This window comes from Vombatus ursinus, unplaced genomic scaffold, assembly GCF_900497805.2.
Source record: "Vombatus ursinus unplaced genomic scaffold, bare-nosed wombat genome assembly UNPS02014973.1, whole genome shotgun sequence".
Lineage (NCBI taxonomy): Eukaryota > Metazoa > Chordata > Mammalia > Diprotodontia > Vombatidae > Vombatus > Vombatus ursinus.
Genome location: NW_020954751.1, coordinates 21128899 through 21153404, shown reverse-complemented (window position 1 = coordinate 21153404; position 24506 = coordinate 21128899). Strand labels below are relative to the sequence as shown.

The 24506-nt window shown below is 37.9% G+C and overlaps 1 protein-coding gene across 1 annotated transcript in view; it reads left to right on the top strand.

Moving 5' to 3' along the window:
- The window catches only part of LOC114030674 (adenylate cyclase type 8), a 361242-nt gene that overhangs the window by 222923 nt on the left and 113813 nt on the right, over positions 1-24506 (top strand). Inside the window, exon 8 of the mRNA XM_027845528.1 lies at positions 9892-10089. Coding sequence (XP_027701329.1) covers positions 9892-10089 — 198 coding nt within the window. The remainder of the gene's footprint in view (positions 1-9891; positions 10090-24506) is intronic.

The following is a 24506-nucleotide window of genomic DNA, read 5'->3' as shown; positions in this document are numbered from 1 at the left end:
TGAAACATAAAATGTTTACAATAAAGCATTTACTTATCGCCACTCACTCTTTACTCCCCAAAATGATTTATGAAGAAGATGTAATAATAAATTTGTGTTAAACTATTTACAGTAGCTGTTATAAATCATTTACAATAAAGACAGGCTGTCCTTTGACCTATACTTAGTCTCTGAATCTGGGTAAGTCACATAACCTTTTAGTGACCCCAGACAATTCTCTAGAAGTTGAAGAGTAGGTACTAGACAGTCCTTGTCCTCAAGGAGCTTACATTCTATAGAAGATCTAAGATATATTTGTGTAGATATAGATCCTATCATCTATTATCTATCCATATATACATATGTGTGTGTAGATAAATACACACATACATACATACATATCTATAGACAGAGATGTGCATGTGCATTAGGTAACCTTAGAGATCAATGCACTAACAATTGGGGGGCCAAGAAAGTTCTCCTGAAGAAGGAAGCTCTTAGGAACTGAGTCTTAAAAGAAGCCAGGGATTCTAAGAGACCTGTTTTGGGGTAGGAGAAGATTCCAGGAGTGGAGAACTCTAATGAAAAGGCATGAAAACAAACTGTTGATAGTGGGCTCAGGAAAGAAATTGATTAGACCAATTTCCATGTAGCAAAAATAGTATTCAGTGAGGTTAGGGATGCGGGGACTCTTTTCCACCTTTTTCCCCCTAAGTAATATAGGTGGAGCAAATAGAGAGTCACCCTAAGAGCCAGGAAGGCCTCAGTTCAAATCCTGATCCAAATATTCCGGTTGTGTGATCCCAGGCAAGTTGTTTAACCTTTGTGTTCTAGGCCACTTTTTAAGACTGAAAGTTGTAGAGACTTGTATTGTCTTGAATTGGCAGAGGGCCTTTCTTTACCCAGGGAATTTTCCATTATCAATGAAATCACATGTCTTGTTCTTATCCCCTTCCTTTCTAAAACTCAGTGCTCTGTGTATCTAATTGACATTATGAGTGGCAGGAGGTACAAAAGAAATAATAATAATAATAAAACATAGTAAAATTATCTGTTTTCCTAAAATATTGCTGTCTTAGATGGCAAGAACCAGTTATCCACTATAAATCATGTCACAACTTGCAGGATCCATGATTCTAACACTGTGGCCACTCTCCTACATTTAAAATAGCCATACTCTTCTGGAGTTGTTGATAGAAAAGAAAAAAAAATATTACTTGATGGCTAACCTCCTGGAAATGAAATTCTCAGAACTCATTTAGGTTGGTCCTTAGGCACAGAATGTAAAGACCCTTGATGGACCTGCTAAAATTTGATCTCTACTAGCGTAGTCTTCAAGAATGCAGGATCATGTAATTTGGAAACCAAGGTAAAACTTCAGTGGTGGCCTATTGAGAAAACATTTATTATAACATTTACAAATAAATTAAATGTGCAATGTATAATCATTGTTTGAATAATTTAGCATGCCAGATACCATTTTTTAGAGCAAACCAAGTTATGTGCACAAAATGTTATATCATTTTGGGTTCTTAAATCATCAGTGACTTGAGATCTGCAAAGGAAGATAATTCAATTCAGTTCGGCCTAACAAAAATTTATTAAATATCTATTTTTTTCAGTTTGATGTGCTAAAAAAAATACAGGTATTGAATTTAAAGTTTAATTTTCCCAAACTGTTCATTTCTTCCTTCTCCCCAAATAATTTTCCCTTCATTACTTCAACATTTTTAGAAATTTTATCTGTAGTGTTATATGAAAAACTAAATAATTCAGACCCAAAAGAGGTCTTTTGAGATTGTTCTTGTTTGTGTGAGTTGTAGTTTGCCAGCGTCTAGCTATCAAGTTAATTGGATGATTATCCCATTTCCCGTTGACACTGAGTTATACAGAAACTGTCAGTGTTCTGGAGAGCAACAACATCCCTCATTCATCAGCTACAGTCCCTGGATTACAGATCAGATTTGTTTTTGAAGAGCTTGGTAAAATCAATCAGGATCGTGGCAGAAAGCACAGGAGAAGCTGAAAAAGGAACTGGTCTACCCAGCCTATGCAAAAACTATCAACTGAGACAAGAAATGCAGTATCTAAAAGTCCAAGGAAGCAAGTTGGTTACCCCAACTGGCACTTGATCAAGATATCAAGTGTCAGGAAAAGCCTACCTTTATACTATTTCAAGCAGATTATTTGGAATTGATGATTAAAAAAAGACAACTTTTTGTGTTTTCAGAAAATTTAATCATACAGGACAAACAGCTTATGGTGTTGTCCATCAATATCCATATAATGGAACATTGGCCATCCACTAGCGCATAGACGCAGGCAGTGCAGATAGCCTTTTTATATGCAAAGGTGGACAGAACAGTAGACCTTGAGTCAGGAAGACCTGGGTTGAAACTGGTCTCAGGCAAGGGCAAGTCATTTTGCCAGGCTGTTAACTCAGGACAAGTTATTTAGCCTCTGTGTGCCTCAGTTTCTTCATCTGTAAAATGGGGATGATAATATCATCTACTTCTCAGTATTGTTGGTAAAATAAAATGAGATCATATTTGTAAAGTACCTTATAAAATTTAAAGTGCTATATAATGTTAGCTATTGTAGTAGTAGTAGTGGTGGTAGTGGTGGTAGTAGTAGTAGTAGTAGTAGTAGTAGTGGTGGTGGTGGTGGTGGTAGTAGTAGTAGTAGTAGTAGTAGTAGTTGTTGTTGTTGTTGTTGTTGTGTCTCGTCCAAATAATAGAGTAAAAAGCCCAGCATGGACCATGGGTAGAAAGTATAATGTCAAATATATTCTTGCTATGAATTTAAAGTATTCTGTTTTCTTTAATATATATGCTGGGTTGTAAAGCTCAGCTATCAATAGGAAGTGTGAAGTAATCCCACTTATAGGTAGTCTTTGATAAGACAGAAAGTTTGGCATTCAAACAACTACTGTATATTTTTACAAGATGCCTACTTGAATACTCAATCGAATCTATGATTTCATCAACTTGGAGGTTTCTTCTACCAATGCATTTCCAACCCATCCACACCTGCCCATCCTGTACAGCATCATCTATGTCCTCCCATATGATCACCACAAGGTGTTCAAAGTGCTCGAGGCCTTCCTCAATTTCTCCTGACATTGTGAGGATGACAGTAGAGCACTCAAATTCCCTACCTATTGCCTCTCACCATTGCCCTATAGCTAACACATCGTCTCTATCTAACTTAAATTCCTCTGGTCATATTTTCTACTCCTATTTATCTTTAAGGTTACTCATTGGTTATACAGTATAGGCTATTTATGTAACCCACCATGAAAGTCTTCATTACCTTTTGGACACTTAGTCTTATTCAAATCAACAAATACTTATTAGTTCACTACTGTCTAAGACACTTATGGAAGGTGATTGGGGGAAATGAAAGATTTAGATAAAATAGAATTCCTGCCTTCATGGAGCTTAGTTGAAGTATTTACTACTAGTTGCTATACTACTAGTTATGTGAAGCCGTAGTTGAAGTAGTTACTAGTAGTTACTATAGTTGGAGTATAGGATATAAACATAAGTAACTATGATACACATTAAATTGTGTTTTAGAAATTAATAAAAACATGCTGCTAAGGGAAATCCAAGGGGGAAGGAAATGACTAATGGGGGCATCAGGGAAATCTTCATGAATATAGTAGCATCTGAATTGGATTTGATTTTAAATCATGCATAGGAATTCAATAGACAAAACATACTACCTAAGGTCCAAGGAAGTAAGTGTTACCAATAGAGGAATCAAGGAAGCCTTCATGGAGGATGTAACATGTGAGTTAGAATTCAATGAAGAGAGGTAGTAGTCTTTTGATAGGGAATAGTGTAAACAAATGCACAGAGACATGAGAAGCTAATGTATGACTGGGTGTGGAGTAGGAGATGGAAGAGGGGCAAAAACATTCTGGATGAAGCATAAAGTGAGATTAAGCCTAGATTAGTAGACTGGTGACATGCCGCTTTTCCACTCAATTTAACTTAGTGTCTTTTCGATCAAGGCGTAGTCAAAACTGTGTGATGTCTAAGGAAATCTTATTTTTCACCAAGTTTGTACAAAATCATATGCATCTTCTCAGGTCAGCAAGAATTCTCCTTGAGAGCTTGTGCAGAGAAAGCATCCTTTTTCCAAAGTCAGAATGGAATTTTAAAACTAGCCTTTTCTGAGTTGTTGGACCCAGAAAAGCTACATGTGGAAACAGACTAATGGCGAGGTCAGTATCTCTTAATATTAATAATACACTGCTGCAGCAGTGTAATGACACTGGACTCAGAGTCAGGGGACATGATTTTGACTCTCAGCTCTAGTCTTTATTAGCTGTCCAGCTTTAGATGGCAGCTATGTAGCACAACAAATTAAGCCCAAGACTGGAGTCAGGAAGAACTGAGTTTAAATCTGGTCTCAGGCACTTACTAGCTATGTGACCCTGGACAAGTTCCTTGACCTCCATTTACCTCAGTTTTCTCATCTGTAAAATGGGGATAATAATAGTACCCATCTCCCAGGGTTGTTGTGAGTATCATAAAGCATTTAGCACAGTGCCTGTAGTAGTATAGTAGGCTCTATATAAATGTTAGCTTTTATTATTGTTATTTAGTTGGGATGTAACAGAGCCCAGATGTGATTTGGCTGTCATTTCTATTTTATCCAGTTGTGGGCACTACACTTTTAGAGGGATAGTAACAAATCAGAGAATAAACAAGAGGGTAGCCCCTTGAAACCATGCCATATGAAAAAATTGTTGAATAATCAGCCTGGAAAAGGGAAGACTAAGAGATATTACTATTTCTATAATGTTATGCCTGTCTTCAAATTTTTGGGTGTTGCCATTTTGTTAAGGGAGTAAACTTATTATCTCAGAGGTTAGCACTAGGACTATTGTGTGATTATTTGCTTCCAAGGATGATCTTTGCAATAATTAGAACTATGTATCATTAGAATAAACTACTGCACAAATTAGCAAACATCCTATCCCTGGAAGTATTCAAAGAGAGACTGAATGATCACCTATCAGAGTTATGGTAGGAAGGGCTCCTATGTTGATGATTATATTAGACTAGATGACCGCTGAGGTCTTTTCTAGCTTTCAAATTCAGTGATTCTATCATTTAGTGTAATGAGATACCAATTTTCTCAGTGTCACCTTGCAATTTAATGGCAAAAGGCATGCAGTTAAAAATTCTAAAGACTTTCTGGGAATAATTTCCTCGCTAGCAGGATATGGCTTGATAAATGTCAGTCTGTAATTTTCCATGAAGTCATAGCATGTGTATGGAAGGTGAGTTTTCCATGGATAACATAGAGGGAAAAAAGTCAGATGCAAAGAAGCAATTGTCCGCTGCTTCAGTTGCATAGATTTCATGTACTAAATATGAAATTAATGGTTTCATAAATGTAAGATTGCTAAACAGCTTAGTACTAACACAAATTCTATCAAAATCTACCAATCTGGAAAGACTCTGCATCTTGAGCTCAGTTATAAGAAATACTTTTGTTACCTGAAGAGCAACCTGTCTGAGAGCAGAGAGGCCCACTCTCAGGGGAATCAGCACCAGAGAACTATTATTGGGCAGGGTAGAGGGTTCAGAGTTAGAACTCCTTCACAGAGACCTGAGAAAAGAGCATTCAATAGTTGCCGTTGCACTTACACGTAGGGACTTTTTTTAAAAAAATATTGTAACATAAAAATGAATATAATAATAATTTCATTTTCTGATGGTTGACTTAGAGCCCATGAGCATTAGAAGGAACTTCTATGCTCAGAAAGCTAGATTCAAGCAGGCCTTTTTTTTTCTTTTAAGTTGTGTCAAGGTCAGTTCTGCATGGGAAAACAATTTCAGGATTTCTTGAGTGGCAAAAATACTACTCTCTGTCACCAGATGTCAGGGTTGGTGCAATGGAAAGAACATTGATTTTGGCATCAGAGGATCTGGGTATGAATCTCAGCTCTGTACCTTACCATCTGGGTGACCTTCAGAAAGCCCCTTAACCTCACTGGTTCTCAGTGTCCTCATTTAAAAAAGAAAGGGGTTGGGCTAGATGACTTTTGAGGTCCCTCCCAGCTCTAAAATGTAAAATGTTTAATGTGAATATTCTTTGCTGTGTGCCTCAAATATGATAGGCCAGCTCAGTCCCAAACTCTGGCATACCCCGTTCATCATAACACTGATTTTCCTATGTGTAGGTACAAACTTCCTGGAAAAAAATTCTATCACTAATCTCATGACATTTCCTTCCATCTTCATCTTTCCACTTCTTTTATTTCCCCATTCCTGAGCCAATTACATAAATTGCTCATGGAAAGCATAGCTCCCCACAGTTCACAGGTCAGTTTCAGTTGGAAATAGTATCATGAAGTTGGTGCTATTATCTAGCATGTTTCTGAACTAACTCAATCTTGTATTTCTGTGAACTGTTGAAGATAAAGCCAAATGCTACTGCTAGAGGTTTTATTCCAGTCTGACCACAGCAGAATAAACAAGGAAAAGGATAAATTATCCCAAACACTCCATGCAGATCTCCCCAGTGAAATTGGCAGTTGATTTTTTTTAATTGTTCTTGCTAAAACTGAATATGTATGTAGTCAACTCACAATTAACTCCAGTAATGAAAGGGATCATTGGCACAGATAATCACAAATTACAAATGGTACATAAGTTATTGATGTCATAGAACATAATATAGGATTACTTTGGCAGCAGACTGTCCTGCCCGTCTTTCTTCTCTGTGTCACTTAAGCTAATGCTAACATGATTTTGCTCTTCCTTGGCCAGAATCCACTAGACAATCTGGATTAGAAAACCAAGAGCACACTAGCCAAGAGAGGAGACAGAGAGAGAGAGAAAGAGAGAGAGAGAGACAGAGACAGACAGACAGACAGAGAGAGAGAGAGAGAGAGAGAGAGAGAGAGAGAGAGAGAGAGAGAACATTTTAACTAAAGTGTGTCTCTGATAATCCAACATATGTAGTCTGTACATGGTGATTAAGAGATGACTTTCTGGACAAAATATTTGTCACTGCCCTCACAATAACAGATATGATTAAATCAAGAAAGGCATTCTGATTTGACTTAGCAGTTTTGACAAAATGCCTTTTTCATAAGGCCTCTGCTAAGAACCTTTTAACAGCTACAACAAGAAGTTCTGTTCTGCCTTGAAATGAGCAGTTGCGAAACTAACCAGTAGCATTTGGTGGAACTCTTCAGTCAGGGCGTTTCCATTGGCCTGTTGCCAGAAGCAGTAACAATCAATGGGAACTGAGCCCTTGGTCACAGGGCACTTGGCCTTACTCTGGATTTCATGCTGGTCTACCCTAAAGGCCCTGGAGGTATGGCATCCTTTTCATCATATCCCTCAAGGTGATCCTGTGAGAATGTGTATGTGACATGCCTAAAACAGCATATTTCTATTTTGTAGAAGGAAAACTTAAAAGGGGAAACATCTTTGTTTTGAATATATATGTGTGTGTGTGTGTATATATATATTCAATTCTACGCCCTGTTGCTAGCCACCAAAGTTCCAAAGGATAGTCCATGTCAGCAAGATCCTCATAGCTGTAAGCCACTTAGTAAAAGCCCCACCAGAGCTGCATGCTCTTCCTTCATGCTTCCTTCAAAGGGAGAAAAATAACTCCAGACACCTGCCTGATGCTCCTGAAACATTTTTCCTCAAGTAATCCCCTGCTTTCAGTGAGGTTGTTCTAATAGTACTGAATTCAGGAGAGAGTAGATGGGCACTCTGGTCTCTGCAGCACTTATTTTTTTCAGTTTACTGAAACTTGTCTCTGTTTCCCTACCCTCTTCTTCCTTCTCTGTCCTTCTCTTCTACCACCCTGAAAAATCTATCTTTTTTTGTTTTCCTTTGCTTGGAAGTTTATATTCACTAGTTCATTGGCCAAAAACACCCCTCTCAGAAAGTCCTAGACCAAGGATGAGGAGGTGTCTTCAAATTCTCCCAGAATTCTGCCCTATACTACCTGTGGGACCTGGAGCAAGTCATTCACTGTCCCTGTGCCTCACTTCTCCTTTTCTGTAAAATAAAAAATGTAACCCATCACCCCTTCTCTTGGAACTATGATCCCATGATACTATAACTATAGCCCCATTGGAGCTCCTAATTATAGTAAAACTGAATGTATTTCCACAAAAAAAAGTCAGGGGGCATGAGGCCATATAAGATCCTGTCATTTGTTCAGAGTAAGTCTTGGCTTAAAGATAATGAAAGGAACACGGGACCGAGAAGTATAAAACCTGCTGTCTACTCCTAGCTCAGTCATTCATTGACTGGGTGACCTTGGATGTGAGTGCCTCTCTTAGCCCCAATTTTCTCGCTTTTAGAATGTGAGTTTGAGGCTTAAATTTGATTTTTATGATTGATGGAACTCTGACTAATGCTGTGGACTAGGGTACCAGCTCTGCCTCTAATTATATCACCTTGGGAAAGTCACTCAACTATTGAGTCCTTCCTGTCTCAGAGATGAAGGCTTAGACCCTTTATATCCACTCCAGTTTTAAAATTCTCTCACTCTGGATTCTTTGGCCAGTATAATTTGTGCCCTTGAATAGGGTGCCAAATGAAATGCTGGGAGAAAAGAGTGGGTCAAGCATGCAGTCATGAGACTCTCTACCCTGCCTCCCTCCCCCTTGGTACTTGAAGTACCAAATCCTCACCGCACAAAGGAACCACCTCAGGGGTTAAAGAGCTCCCTGTCTCTGGATTGCTCTAGTCCATTTTGACCAAACAGCGCTTTTTGTCTATTGTTTTGAGATAGGCTGGTAACTGTGGTTGTCTATTCACCATATTTGGAAGGAAGGTGCCAAGTCAACTTTTACTCTTATGTCAGTTTTAGTATCCTATTACCAGCCACAGTAATCATACCACCTCTCAGCTACAAATGCCAAAATGGCAGGAGAATGCCTCTGTTTGCATTTTCTTTCTCAAAGGATATGCTCTAGATTTTTATGAGCATATAAATTTGCAGTGGCATATGGGCAAAAATTTGAACGAATTTGAAATTATATATTCATTACCCCAGTGTCATAGAAGGGGCTAAGATTCAGAAGATTTGGGTTCAAGTCCCAGCTCTTATCCTTACTAAGCACCTACCGCTGGGGCCAGCCTCAGTTTCCTCTTTTGTAAAATGAGGCTAGGAATGCTTGCACTTCCTACCCTCACAGGTTTGCTGTAAACTGTGAAGTGCTACAGAAATATGAACTGTGTATATTAACATTTTCATGGCCATCTATCCCTAAAGAGGTCTAAAGATGAGAGCCAGTTCCAGATAGAAAAAATGCAACATGGTGCTCTGTAAATTATCTCCCCCACAGCCAAATGAAAGACCACAGGAAGCTGCGGAATCTAACTCTGATTTCATGTTGGAGCAGATCGCATCTGTGGACTGCTTGGAATTTGCCTCTATTTGGTTCTTTGCTTTATTTTTCCTCTTTCTCTCATACCAGGGAAGGGCCCTCTTAGAGACCAGGCCCAGATCTGAGCTTGGGCAAGTCCCTCCCCTCTCTGGGCCACAAATTGCTCTTGGCCTCGATGATCTCTAAGGTCCTTTCCAGCTCTGACGCGGTGTGTGTGATGCTATGATTCTCTTTCCAAGCATACAAACCTTTAACCAAAGGAATTCAGTGCACCTACACAGAGGGAGAAGTGCCCTCGCTCAAATGTGATGCAAAAGCAACAAATTGTTGTACTGTAATATGTTTCTCTGAAAGGATTTCTGACTTTCTGCTTCCCGTAGGTTTCACTGAATAAAAATGCATGGAATGCTATTACAATTTGCAATGCAACATGATCTAAAAACATTGCATTTTTAAATTTTTTATTTTATTTTTTTTAACCCAAAGGGGACTAGCAGTTTATTCTTTGTGCATGTGCTTTCCCCTAGACTCTCGCTGCCCTAACAAGAAATTCAATAAATCTGCTTCCAAACCATCTTGCACAAGCTTTGCATGTCCAGTCTGGGCCTGAGGAAATTAACAAGAGAATAGAGCACACCATCGACTTACGGAGTGGCGATAAATTGAGAAGAGAGCATATCAAGCCTTTCTCACTGATGTTTAAAGACTCCAGCCTGGAGCATAAGGTAGTGGGGTCACGGTAGCTGCTTCTGTTTTACCAACGTGAATTGTTATAAATGTCCATGGAAATAAAGACAGTGCTAGGGTCTAGTTTTGCTTTTGTTTTGGCTTTTCTTTTTCTTTTTCTGTTTTGAAATCATGAGTGGACTAAAGGCCATGGAAGGAAATGATGGTTCTTGTCATAGGACCTACAATGGTTAAAGCAAAGATTATTTTTTTCCAGGATTAGCCACCTTTCATAAGGAGAAAAGAAAAGAAAAGAAAGCACGCTTTTTTTGGATCTGCATCATTTCTCATTGTTACTTAATGGCCAGGTGGTATCTCTGTTGGAATAAAATGGGAATGGCTAATTTTAACTCTCCTTATTCCACCATCATCCCACCAGGGCTCTTCTCCACAATGGTCAAATCCTAACAATTATACAGATAAAATTGAAGCATAACACGTGACAAGAGGCCAAACCTTGGAGTCAAGAGAACCAGGGTTCAAATCCTGTCTCTGATCAATACTGACTAAGTGACTCTCAGCAAGTCATTTAATCTCTCAGTGCCCCAGAAAATTAGCTAAGATTATAAATGACAACCCAAATGCCAATCTGCATCAATGGAAGGATTTTCCCCACTGAGATTTTTCTGATTCCCATAACATCACAGGTCTCTCCCCACCAAAAAGAACCATATTTCTTTAAGGTATACATATTGTTCTTCTATCAGTCTTAGAGTACCTTCTGGTCCTTAATCAGGGCAGTCACCAACTGATGCAGGCTTCTAACTTGACCCTCTACAGGAAAGGTAAATAGGGAAGGTGAGACCTCCCAGTGCAAAGGAAGAGGATTGCTCCTTAGCGCTGATCATAACTGACAAGCTTCAGCTCAGAGAGGCTGGGGAGCCCATTATCTGCTATGGTCCCCTTCCTCTATGAGTGAGCAGAGGCCTCAGGAAAGAACAGCAGGGGACTTTCCAGCTCAAGGAATTTAGTGCCAAGCTCTGCTGAGCAATTCTGTACATCTTAGCTCAGCTGCCACAGTGACCATCCATCACTCAGCTGCAGGACCATGAAACGAACATGCATATGCACAGACGTGTTCATGGTACACCTAGAATTTCCCTTTTTAAACCATCTCAAACGTGAAAACTCCAGAAAGAATACTCACTCATGTTTGACTCCCAGCTTGAAATGCCTGAGCAATAGCGAGGAAGAAAAGAAAAAGCAAGACAGATCACTACAAATTCAACAGCCAAGTCAGCAAAAACATCAAGCAACCTTTGTCTCATGAGTTTTAAAATTAGATGTACTTGTTTCAGTTGGGACGTCTAAAGAACTGGGAGACAAACGATGGTTTGTTTTGCTTTTTAACGAGGAATCTTTTAGATTAGTCCTACTAAGATCTCAAAAGGAAGGAATGTATCTGGAGATCCCTTTATACTCAGACCAATTTCCTGTTTGCTATGTGGATAGAGCAGGGGACTTGGAGGGAGGCAACGAGGATTTATTGAGCACTTACAGTGTGTCAGACACTTTGCAAATATCGTCTCTCTTGATCCTCACAATGTCCTGGTGAGGTAGGGGCTATTATGATTCTCATTTCACAGTTGAGGAAACTGAGGAAAGCAAAGATTAAGCCCAGGGTTATACAACTACTTAAATGTCTAAAGCCAGATTTGAACTCAGGTCTATTCTGACTCCAGGCCCAGCTCTCTACTCACTGTACCACTTAATAGCCTGAGCTCTATTACAGGAGTGTTAACAGTTACTTAGAGTCAGGAAGACCTGGGTTCAAATCCTACCTCTGATACTTGTTAGCTGTTTGACCCTGAGCAAGTAATTTTACCAAGTGAGCATTAGGTGAGCTTCCTTCCAATGCTGCATGTATAATCCTGATAAAGATTTTCTTGCTTGGGTCAAGAACTACATATTCTAGGCAAACAAAATATATGGAAAGTAATTTTTGTTTTTAGTTACATCAAGTTAGTGGCTCAAGGGATTGAGCGCTGGGCCTCAAGTCAGGAAGATCTGAGTTCAAATTCATCCTCAGATACTTGCTAGCCGTGTGATCCTGGGCAAGTCATATGACCTCTGCATGGCTCAACTTTCTTAACTGTAAAATGGGAATAATAATAACACCTCCCAGGGCTGTTGTGAAGATCAAATGAGATAATATTTTTAAGGTGCTTACCACATGCCTGACACATAGTAGGTACTTAATAAATACTTGGAGATTTGGTTGATTTTGTTATTGTTGTTTTTATAGTTGTCAGTTGTATACCTAAAGAAGTTTGTGAATTTCTCAGGGGAATAACAATTGTGTGGGATTGGAAATCCCTAGCTTTCCCTGTAATTACCCATGGAGTAATTGATTTTAATGTATTCTGGACAAGGAAACTCTGGATTGTAACTCCACAATCAATTAATCAATCAACAAACATTTATTAAGCGTCACTGTGCTGAAGGCTAGGGATACAAAAAGAGATAAAAAACAGCCCCTGACCTCAAGTAGTTTACAATCTAATGCTAGAGACAAGACACACACAAATATATAGAAAGCAATCAAAGGGAAACGGAGGGGCATAATTTTCATTTTCATGGGAACCTGTCCACACAGCCAATCCAGATAATTTAGGGTAAAGTAGATTCCAATCCAAAATCTCTACTTTAGCTGTGTAAATTGAGTTTCGTGGTTCTAAAATCAATGATGTCTCTCAACAGACATCACACAGTTAAAGAAAGAATCAGTTGAAGGTCCTATAGGGATATTTAGCCCAGAGAAGAGAAGGGGGAAGGTGAGGGGAGGGGGGATGATTGACAACTGTGTTTAAGTATTTAAAAGGCTTTCATTGGAAATCTAGATTCAGCTGGTTCTGCTTGTCCCCTAAGGGAAGAATTAGAAGCAAAAGGTAAAAGATAGAGTGAGGCAAATTTTGGCTTGATAGTAGTCCTACATTTTGGGCTACCCCAAAGTGGAATGGACTGTCTTGGGAGGGAGCGAGGAGGTGAATTGGGAGCAGCCAGGGATATTGCCAGGAAATAGATATTTCTCTAGTGGACTACAGAAGCATCTCCCCAAAACCTTTTTCCATTTGCTCTTTTGGACCTATTAAATGCATATAGGAAAATGTCTAGTTGTGGGCCTAGAAGCTGTCTACTGCTGACCCCAGAAAAAAAAGCATGTTGCAATGGAAAGACCCCTTAGAGTATAAATGTGGCTCGTTACAGTTTCCTAACCAAGAAGAAGTGGGAGTTTGGGTCCCAGCTCGGGCCGCTGATTTGCTATGAAAAAAAATGATTTAATCATGAAACCTCAATAACCTCTCCTGTAAAAGGAAAAGGTGGGAGCAGAGTATTGCTTGGACAAGGTGACTTTTCAGGTTCCTTCTAATTCAAAGAATAAAATTTCAGCTTTTCATAGTACCATTGAAAGAATGCTGACTCTAGAGTCAGAAGACGGGTTCAAATCCCAGTGTGACGTAGGGCAAATCCGTTAATATGCTAGGCCCTCTCTTCTAATTTGTAAAATTAAAAGTATGCACTAGATGGCCTCTGAGGTCCCTTCCACCTCTAGAGATACAATCCTATGCAACCGCAACCGTGTGCTGGGAAATGTTTAACAATGGTCTCTCAGGGAAATGTGCCTGACATACTTTTACTTTTAATGCATAACTAATACTTTCCCCATCACTTTCTTGGATGTAAACAATCAACAAAACAATAAATCAGGGCCTGATAATGCAACTTGCTTATTTCTTGGGTGCAAACGCTTATACTGGAGATTTAACTATCAGCAGCTCTTTCAAGCCGGCTCCAGTACACCACTGACCCAGGACTCTAGGGATATCTAGGATCTCCTACCTGCCTGGACGTTGCCGGACCTTGGTTGTAGGGGTCTTATCACATCCCCCAGTATTTTTCTGCCTCTTTGACTATTCTGTTATTCGATATTCCACTCCTCCCAGATCTGACACTTTCCTAAGCAAATTAAAAAGCATTTTTCCCATTGAAAAAAAAGCATTTTTATGTGATGAATTCAGAATTGTGGTCATTATGTGAAAGTGCTTTTCCTACTGGGAAAGAGAGAGAATGGATATAATTAATTTACCTTGGTAATTTTCTCAGGAAAAAAAAAGAATATATTCTGTTTGAACAATGGTCTGAGAAAATGTAATGTGACATATTATGCCTTCTTTTCTCCTTTATTAATGAACTAAGGCACAGAAACCACCATCAAAACACATACAAAAGACTTATAAGCATTATTCAAATTTTCCTTAGGCACTTTATTTCCCTCAAAACTGGCATTTCCATTAAAAAAGTATTGTGTAAAAAGAGGATTTTCATTCACAGATTAAGAATTCATTAACTATTTTTTGAAAGAATGTGTATATTCATATATATATATATGTATATATATATGTGTGTGTATATATATATAAACTTTCCCCTATCATTTCTGCTGGGGCAAAATAGAACAAGTCAAATCCCTCACCCCATGACAGACCTTCGATTACTTCTACTACACATCTATCATATCCTCATATCCCCTTTTGAGTCTTTTCTTCTATGGTTTAAACATTCCCAGTTCCTTCAACTAGATCTTCCACCTCAAGATCTTAAGAATATCTCTGATAGTTATTTATGGCTTCCACCCCCCATCAGTGCATCCCCAATCCTCATGAAAGGAAATGTAAACTTTGTGCTTTCCAGAAGAGCAGAAGGATTTCCTCTTCACTCCCCCTACTCCCAGCAATCCCAGGGTTTAGAAGTTAGTCTAATGGGACTCTAAGCTTCCTCCCACTCCTGCCCCTGATTCAGAGGAAGTCTGAACAAAAGGGCCAGGGGTGAGGTTTTCAACTGAAATCTACCAAATCCCACACAAGATCCTATTTGTTCAGAGGGTTTCCCCAAAATAGATGGCTACATTTGCTGAAAAAAACAAAAAACAAAAAAACAAAAAACACCATATCTACAAGTCTCTTCCCATAGATTTTTTCCCCCACAATGCCAATTGCATAAATCTAGTCATTTCATTCCCAAAGGACACAAATATTTGCATCTGATGCCCATGGGCAAATCAGTGTTCTTTTCCACATGTGGTTTTGGTCTCTAGCCCATCTACCTACTTGTTCAATCATTTCAGGATTTGACTCTTTGTGATCCCATTTGAGGTTTCTTGGCAAAGATATTGGAGTAGTTTGTCACTTCCTTCTCCAGCTCATTTTATAGATGAGGAAACTGAGGTAAACAGGGTTAAGTGACTTGCTCAGGGTCACACAGCCAGCGTGTATCTGAGATTCTGAGATGGAACCTGAACTTACTTCCTCCCTGCTTCAAGACCAGTTGTCTGTTTCTGATGCTATGCTGTATTGGGATACATACTAGTAGTAAATGTCATTTTCCCTCCAAGAAGTCCCTTTAAAATGCTAATTTGTTTCTGAATGACTAACCTGGAGGGGCTAAACAGATTCATCCAAGGTAACAGCTGGAAAAAAAATCCATTTTAAGATGATTAAGTGTCATGGGTCAGATGAGAGGATACTCCAGTTTTTATTTTTTGGAGGGGTAGGGTGGGGAGACTTGCTGTTGTTGTTAACATAGGGGCTCTCTACCACCCCACCACCAATCATTCCTATTGTTGCCTTTACAGAATGGGCTCTCAGCAACAATATGGTTTTACTGTATGCACTGAAGACAAAATCCTCACTCCATCCAGCCTTAGTTTAGACAAGATAACAAGAAATAATGAACCAACTTGAAAAGATCTCAATTCAGTTAATAACAATACCTGACATCTATGTGACACTTTAACATTTACAAAAGGACTTCTGTCACAACCTCATGAGATAGGTAGTCAGAATATTATTTATCCCATTTTACAGATAAGGAAATGGAGGCATAGAGAGATTAAAAGATGTTCCTAGGTCAGACTGCTAACAAGTACTGGACTAGGGCTTGAACTCAAGCCATCTGGTTCTAAGACAAATAAATCATCTTGCTTCTCTTAGAGCTACCTGCCAAGTTGGTCAGTCATTGCCACCAATTATCAAAGCCTGCCACAGATGGCTGTAAACTCATGCAAATGATCCTTTTCATTGAGGATTTCCTTTTTCTTCTGGCCAGACTAGAAATTCCTCAAGGGGCCTCTTTTTTTGTACATTAACAGAAATGTGTGCTAAAAGCCTAGGTTAATGGGGGGGGGGTTTGGGTTAAAGAACATAAATATATATTTGCAGATGTATTTTGATCCTTGAAGTATCCTGATTTTAAAGTGTCCTTCTATCTAATACCAGGATGGTTTTCTTTAATATTTACCTGTAGGCTTCAGAGTCTACCATAAGTTTGTATCTCAGAGCTACCATTCTTCAGTTCTCTGCTAAGAGATATACAAACCCAAATAAGGTTTGGACTGGAAAAGCCCAAATTTCATATTAAAGATTCAAAACAGCATAGCTATGCAATGGAAACTATAGTGGATTTGGAATCAGACCATATATGTTCAAGGTCTTGCCTTACTATTTAAGATACTAGCTGTGTAACCTTGGGGTAGTTACTTATCCTCTTTTGTTCTCAGATTACTCATCTGAAAAATGGTGAGGTTGTACTAAATGATCTCCAAGATTCCTTCTAGATCCAAATCTGTTATCCTATCAATCTATCTCAAAGATTTTAAAAGGAATAACTTAAAAGTTAGACATTAACTGTTCATTCTGTCAATACTGTATCAGATATTCTCAGAATAAGATAACATCTTTAAAACTAGGTTGATATTTAAAATCAGAATTAACTCTTCTTTAACTTGGATTTCGATGGTACATTTTAATAGCATCTTAAAGAGCTTCTTAAAATTAGATGTTATGAATGTGCATTTTCTGAAGGTTCTCCCCATCTCTTTTGCAAGTGTCTCTAATCTAAACAATGAGCCTCCTTTTGCTTGGCAGCCCATTTCTTCAATGGCATTCTTTTGGGATTAATCAATAGGTTCAATTTTCTTGGCCTTCTGGGTTACCTGTATCCTAAAGAACCAGTCTCCTTTGAGAAGTGTTCAGTTTAACATAGAGATATGGGTTGTTAGCTTATCAACCCAATTATTACTCAAATACTGGGTTGTCAAAATATCGAAGATGTGGTGGACCCAAAGAAACTCAGTGGGCATAATTCCAAGAGATTCACTATTGCTGCAGATCATCACCATTTTTGATGAAATCAGCTGGATTCTGTTGCTTCTTTGAGGAACTGTGAAGAGACATTTTAATCAGGAATGGGATCTAGTCTTGAAAAAGTGCATTCTTCTTATGACCTTTCTTACAAGGGTCAATTCTCTGTGCATTATTATGGCAGACAGTTGATCACTTCCATCATCCTGATGCACTCATACTGACTTCCCATGTGGAAATTTACTCATCCATTGTTATAGCATTTGATTCAATGACTACAAACCAACATCTCTAAGGAAAATTCTCTCCTTTGAAATAAAACTTTTCAATTTTCATTATTTTCTTTGTATCTTCTTATAAGGTCTTTCTTTTGGGGGGAGGAGCAAATAGAGGTTCAGGTTTTAAGACACAGAAATTGTCATACATAATCAAACACATTTTCTTTTACCCCTGACTACTAATGGCATTAATGCTAAACAGTGTATTTAAACCAATTAACTTAACAATTGAAGTGAAAACATAATTCTATTCCATTTCTTTGCTAATATTCCTTCTCATTAGCTTTTCAAATAAGGCAACATAGAAAGTTAGCATGGATGTTTTCCACATGAATAATCCACACGATCATTCATGTAGATGAATCCAAGAAACAAGAAACTCTGAACTTGCTATCCTTCACTCTAGACTATGAAAAAGACCCAAAACTATCTGTCTAGGCACATGTGTACATCCATATGTGTTTGTAGATATCAGAGCTATGTAATTAATTCAAGGCAAGTCAACAGTCATTTATTAAGTACATCTCATGTGCCAGTCACTATGTTATATCTCAGGGATGTATTTGGTGACCAAAATATCATTAACTACAAATATCCTACTTGGAATCTAGATTCAGTTTGAATGAAAAGAAAACGATTTTTGATATGTCATACAACTGAGCAGATCTAAAATAAAAAATTTCAAAGGGTTTCAAAATATAAAAGACATTCCATATGTAAAAATGCCTACATAAAGCATTTTGCTCTTCTAGTAAGTGGTAAAGATCAAATATGAATTAAAGAATCTATACTCCAAATCCTCAAATGAATCTAGCAGTTCTGGAAATCTACATAATGTTCTAGCTGGTGTTTTAAAAACTTATTTGATATGTTATTGATGGATAGTTAGATGATGCAGTAGACAGAGCACTGGTATTAAAATAAGGAAGACATATTCATGAGTTCAAACTCAGCCTCAGATACTAGCTGCGGAACCTTAGACAAGTCACTTAATCCTGTCTGCCTCAGTTTCCTCATTTGTAAAATGAACTGGAGAAGAAAATTTCAAATCACTCCATCATCTTTACCAAAAAAAAAAACAAAAACCCAAATGGGGTCATGAAGAGTTGGACATGACTGAAAAAATGACTGAACAACAACAAAATGATATTGAAGGTGTTAAGTTCCTGTTCTGGTCCACATTTAGACAGATAAATCCGAATAATTTGGATCCTCTAAATGTTTTTGGCTTCTTCTCATTTGGCCCCACTTGCTATGGATTCAAATTTGAACAATGCCTCTATAACTAAAGTGTAATGAATTACGTAGACAGTTAATCTAGATGGGATTTTTAAAGTACTCTGCATAATACTACTTTCCATAGGTAAAAGTGTTGTCTAAACCTGGATTCTTTTTTTGGGGGGGGGGCAGGCAGTGGGGTTAAGTGACTTTCCCAGGGTCACACAGACAGTACGTGTCAGTTATCTCAGGCAGGATTTGAACTCAAGTCCTCCTGACTCCAGGGCTGGTGCTCTACCCACTGCACCACCTAGCTGCTCCCTAAAAGTAGATTCTTAATGAAATTCAGGAAAGTTCAAATTCAAATGTTATTCTAGAAATTTAGATATATTTTCATTTTTTCCATGACCACTGATGACCCTTAATCAAGGTATAATAAACTTAACAGAAGAAATAAAACCAAAAATGTGTATTTGATAATGTATCTTTTTATTAGCCATCATTCCATCTTTAGCAATGATAAATACATACTGCAAAGATATTTTTAGTATTAATATAGAAAAATTCTAAAGGTAACATTTATTAACAAAATAACTTTTATAAGAAAATGATAAGATTATGTTACTATCTCAGTTACAAAGAGTGATTAATTTAGGTAACCATAGGCTAGTCTGCAACATGAAATGTGGGCACACTAAAATGGTGTTCATTGGCCCTGAAAAGATGATAATCTACACTGTATTTCTTCTTATTACCAAGCGTGATGGTTTCCTTATAAAAGATAAATTTGCTGTGTAAAGATAAAATAATGAGACCAATCAAGCCTTACATACACGAGGAAACTGAAGCAAACCCTAGCTCAAACCCATTTTTGTTCGACTACATGGCCACCAAAATAACTTTTCAGGAAGAAGCTAAGCTGTTTTTTGTGGGTGGATCTGTCTACATTTTGAAACAGTTGCTTATGGTTTTCTACCTTGCCAGAAATGAAATACATAAAGAAAACTTAAGAAAACAACCTTCTAGCACTTACCTTCAATATTCAATACTGGTTATCTACCTAGGTACATGTGTGCGCTCACATATTTGTAGACATTAGAGCTATATATTCAAAGTAAGTCAATGGTCATTTATTAAGTACCTATTAAGCACCGTATTGTATCTTAGAGATATAAAAATGAAAAAAGAAACAGACCTTGCCCTCATATAGTTTACATTTAATTCAGATAATTGTAACATTTACATTTACGTTTGTATATTTGCTAATTAACTAATTAATGAGGCCATCAGGTAGTATACATGACTGTCCAGGATAACAAAGAGATTGTTAAGTAGATTATATTATCTTAAAGAAACCTGTATTTTGGTTAACTTTTATAAGCAGCAAAACCTAATTCTTTTTTTTTGTCTACTTTTAAAATATTTCAGTCATATCTCACTCTTTGTGACCCTACTTGGAGTTTTCTTGGCAAAGATACTGGAGTGGTTCGCCATTTCCTTCTCCAACTCATTTAACAGATGAGGAAGTAAAGCAAACTGGATTAAATGACTTATCCAGGGTCACACAGCTAATAAGTGTCTGAGGCCAGATTTAAACTCAGGAAGACAAATCTTCTTGACTCCAGGCCTGGTGCTTTATCCACTGTGTCACCGAATTTTGGCAGGAAACAATCTAGATTACACATAGGAATTTGTTTGTTAAGAGCTTCACTTATTACAAGATAGTAAATGAGACAAAGCATGTTCTCTCCTAACCACTAGAGACAATTAAGAAGCCCATAGATGTGCATCTTTTAAGACTTGAGTACATTAGTGTCTGGGTACGTTAATGAGGACAAGGAACAGCAAAGTGTCTAATGGAAGCTAGAGCAGTGCACTTGGGGTCAGGAAGACCTTGATTCAAACCTCTCCTTAGACACACTGTAGCTCTATGACCCTGGACAATTCATGTAACCTTTCTCTGCCTCTTTTTCTCTGTAACATGGGGATAGTAATAGCACCAATCTCACTGGAATCTTGTGAGTATCACAAGGATGTGAGGCTGAAATAATGTGTAAAAAATGCTTTGCAAACCTGAAATCACTAAATAAAAGTGAGAGATGATGATGATGATGATACCATTGAATGAGCAGGGTATAATGGAAAGAGCACTGGATTAGGACTCATAAAATGTGTATCTGAGTCCTGACTTTGCCATTAGCTAGCTTTATGACTTTGAGTAAGTTATTTAAACTCTCAGTCTGCATTTCTCTTCTAGAAAATGAGACAGTTGGACTCGATGATAAAAACTAACTCACATTTATATAAGCATTTGGCATTTTACAAAGCCCTTACCTCAATTATTAGTCTCATTTTACAGATGAGGAAACTGAGTCTCAGAAAAGTTAAGTGACTTATCCAGTGTCACATTGCTAATACTGGAATTCAAACTGAGGTCTTCTTAGTAAAAAGACCAATGCATTTAGATCACCCTTTCTCAACAATAAAATAGATCTTTGTTTTCATCAATTCACTCTAATGGTGCAGATAGTATGTTATCAATGCTTGCCATACTGTGTGACTTCTGTCTATGCTTTCCCAAAAGTTCATCACAGAGAATCTGCCTGTCTGCAGGCCTTCCTCAGTTTTCCTTAAAATTGCAACGGTGCCAGGATAGCCCTCTATAGCTGCCCGCCTGTCACCCCTCACACTTCCCACGTGACCAGGTATATTACACATACTAAATGATCTCTAGAGTAGTTTGTAACTTAGACCCTGCAACCTTATCCTTGTGAATTTACGGTAAACAATTGGGCATTGTAAAATTTAGGGCCTGGTCTCTCACTTTGAATTCTAATCATTAAAATAAGATCCTAAATATACTCTTACTGTGACTTTTTATCTGTGTGACACTGGTGAAATCATTTAACCATCCTGGTCCTCAGTATCCTCATCTGTAAAATGATTATTAGACTGAATGACCCCTGAGATCCCAAGAGCACAATGGTAAATGTTGAATAGTCAAAAATAAATGTATACAGGACTCACTTTAAGTGTTATATGAATTATTAATATTTTCCCCATTACTTCCTTAAGTCTAGACTATCAACAAAATAATCAACTAAGCCCTGGTTCACACCATTTGCCAATTTCCGTGGCATAAACACTCACACTGAAAATTTAAGTCAGCTCTCCCAAGCTACCAGTTCAAGCTGGCTCCACTATGTCCTTTCTAGTTAAAAATCTATGATTATTTGAAAAGGTCAGCATCTAGAAAAGAGTTGGACAAGAACTTGCAATTCCTATTTCTCCCCTGATCTTTGAACACTTAGATGAGTATACCCTAATAGTAAAATAGTTTCAAAGATGGTTTTGATCATAATAGCCAAGCTGACCAATGTTGATCATCTACACATTGGCACAACTGGCAAACAATGATCAATATTTTTCTCTCTAATGACACCACCATGTAGAAAAATAACATTTTTATTGTTTTTACTGAAACATAAAGCCAGAATGATTCTTGGAATTTTTCTGTTGTTGCACAAATTGACACTCCTAGTCTGTACTGAAGTCTTTCAGTCATAAAGTCACCCTAAAGCTAATATCAAAACAACCCTTACATTGCTTCGGGAGACAAGTATGAAGAAAGCAAATCTCCCCTTTCTCCGTCTCTAACCATAATTGCCAAGGACATTAATGATGAGAGACCAGCTAGCAAGGAGGCCTTAAGTCTAACCTGTTGAGAAAATGTATTCCATTAGAAACTCTTTGATCATGAAATGCCAAATAAGGGAAGGAGAAGGCAAAAGAAGAGAAATATGGGGAGGGGATGGAGAAAAAGGACAACGGGGAAGAAGAATTTTTAAAAATAAAAGCAGCTACTCACATTTATTTAGAATTATTGTTTAGGGAGATTTCAAATAGTACTAAAAAGATAAGAAATGAAAAAAATAGAATGCAAAGTTTTCTGCATTGTAGCCTCTATAAAGGTCACCAATAAGGCTCTTTGTAGCCAAAATCAATTCTCCTTTTATCTCTGAGTTGAAGAGAAAATCTGGGAAGAAAAAATTTCTGTTTTCTCCTCATTTTTCTAAAACATTTTTCCAGGTACTTCCAGAACACTTAGACAAGAATCACAATACAGGGAATTAGTGTCTGTTTCCTCACTATGCACATTCAACTGATAACCCAGCTAATAAGCAATTCAAGTCTATTTGGTTTAACACACTAGTCAGTCTGTACCATCTGCAAGGCCTTGCACCAGGAGTGGGGAACCTGTGGTCTCCCAGCCACAGGGACTCTGACTGAATCCAAGGATTCAGTCAAAGTGCTGCACTTGAGGACTTAGGGGGCCACATGTGGCCGGGAGGCCACAGGTTCCCCACCCTTGCCCTACACTATATTCTGGGATGATATTCTGTTCAACATGCCAGAATCTATTTTCTAGAGGCTAACAATCTAATTTGGGTGATGGTAGAAGACATTGAGGCAAATAACTATAGCTCAAAATGATATGTAACTGTAATATAAAAAGTACAAAGGAATATTCCAGCCAAAGTATGAGAAATTCTAGTAAATGTGGTGAAAGTGAGGAGAGGAAAGTCAGGAAGGCTTTCATAGAGGAGGTGACTTCTAGTTGGGCGTTAAAATAAATTGAAGACTTTGACAATTAGGTGACAATCTATTCCAAGATTGAAAAATAGTTTGAAGCAAAGGCATCGGGATAAAAAAGGACAGGAGAAATGACTTGGAAAGTCATCCAATTTTCCTGGACTAAAGAGAGTACTCAAAAAGGAGTAATAGGAAATAAAGTTGGAAAAGTCAGATAAAGGTAAACTGGGATGGGTCACAAAGAGGATGTTTATGTTTTGTTTTTTTTTCAGCAAGTAGTCAGCTTAGTACACCAAAAGTCTTTGAAAAGAGGAGTGATATGATAACAGCAATGCATTAAGGTTACTAATGTGGTCACTTGAAACCACGCTTCACATTAGCTACTAATGTGAAGTGTGAATTGGATCCAGAGGAGCAGACTACAGCAGGAAAAAAATAATAAAAGCCTAATTGTGATGTGATCAGGCCTAGAATAAGAATAGGGGAAGTTGTGGAAAATAGAGAGAGATAGCAAAGGAGGGAAGCCAGAAGATTTGACAAACTATTAGATGCATGGAGTGGAGAAGGAGGAGTCAAAGATGAGATTATGAGCCTGGGTACCTACAAATAATGTGATAATGTCAACAGAAATAGAGGCAGAGAAAAATAGAACATCACAATTTGGGGGGCATATTGAGTTGGAAGTTTAACTAGTATATTCACATGGAGATATTCAGCAGGCAGTTAGATATATTATCCTGGAATTCTGGTGAAGGGTTGGTGATAAATACAGATTTCAGAGAGTTGTTAATTGAAGTAATGGACTGAATGAGATAACAAAGTGTGAGTGTAGAGCAAGAGGAGAAGAGAGCAAAGGATAGAATCTTGGGGATTACCTATCTTTAAGACAAAGGAGGAATAAGAAATCAGGGTTATGAGAGGAGAGCTATAAGAGGTGCAGTGCCAGGTAAACCAAAGGGAGGAGAAGGGATGAAAAATATAGGAATGCTAAATGGGTGCAGAGAGGTCAAGGAATGAACCTTGTCAGAAACGAGCCAATTTCCTTTATGTGACCAATTTATTCTCTACTATTTCTTATGATATAGTGTGTGATAGTTTCATTTCTGAAGATATCAATCAATTAGAATTTTTTAAGTACTTGTGTTCCATACTTGTAGGCTAATTACAAATACAAAACTGAAAATCTCT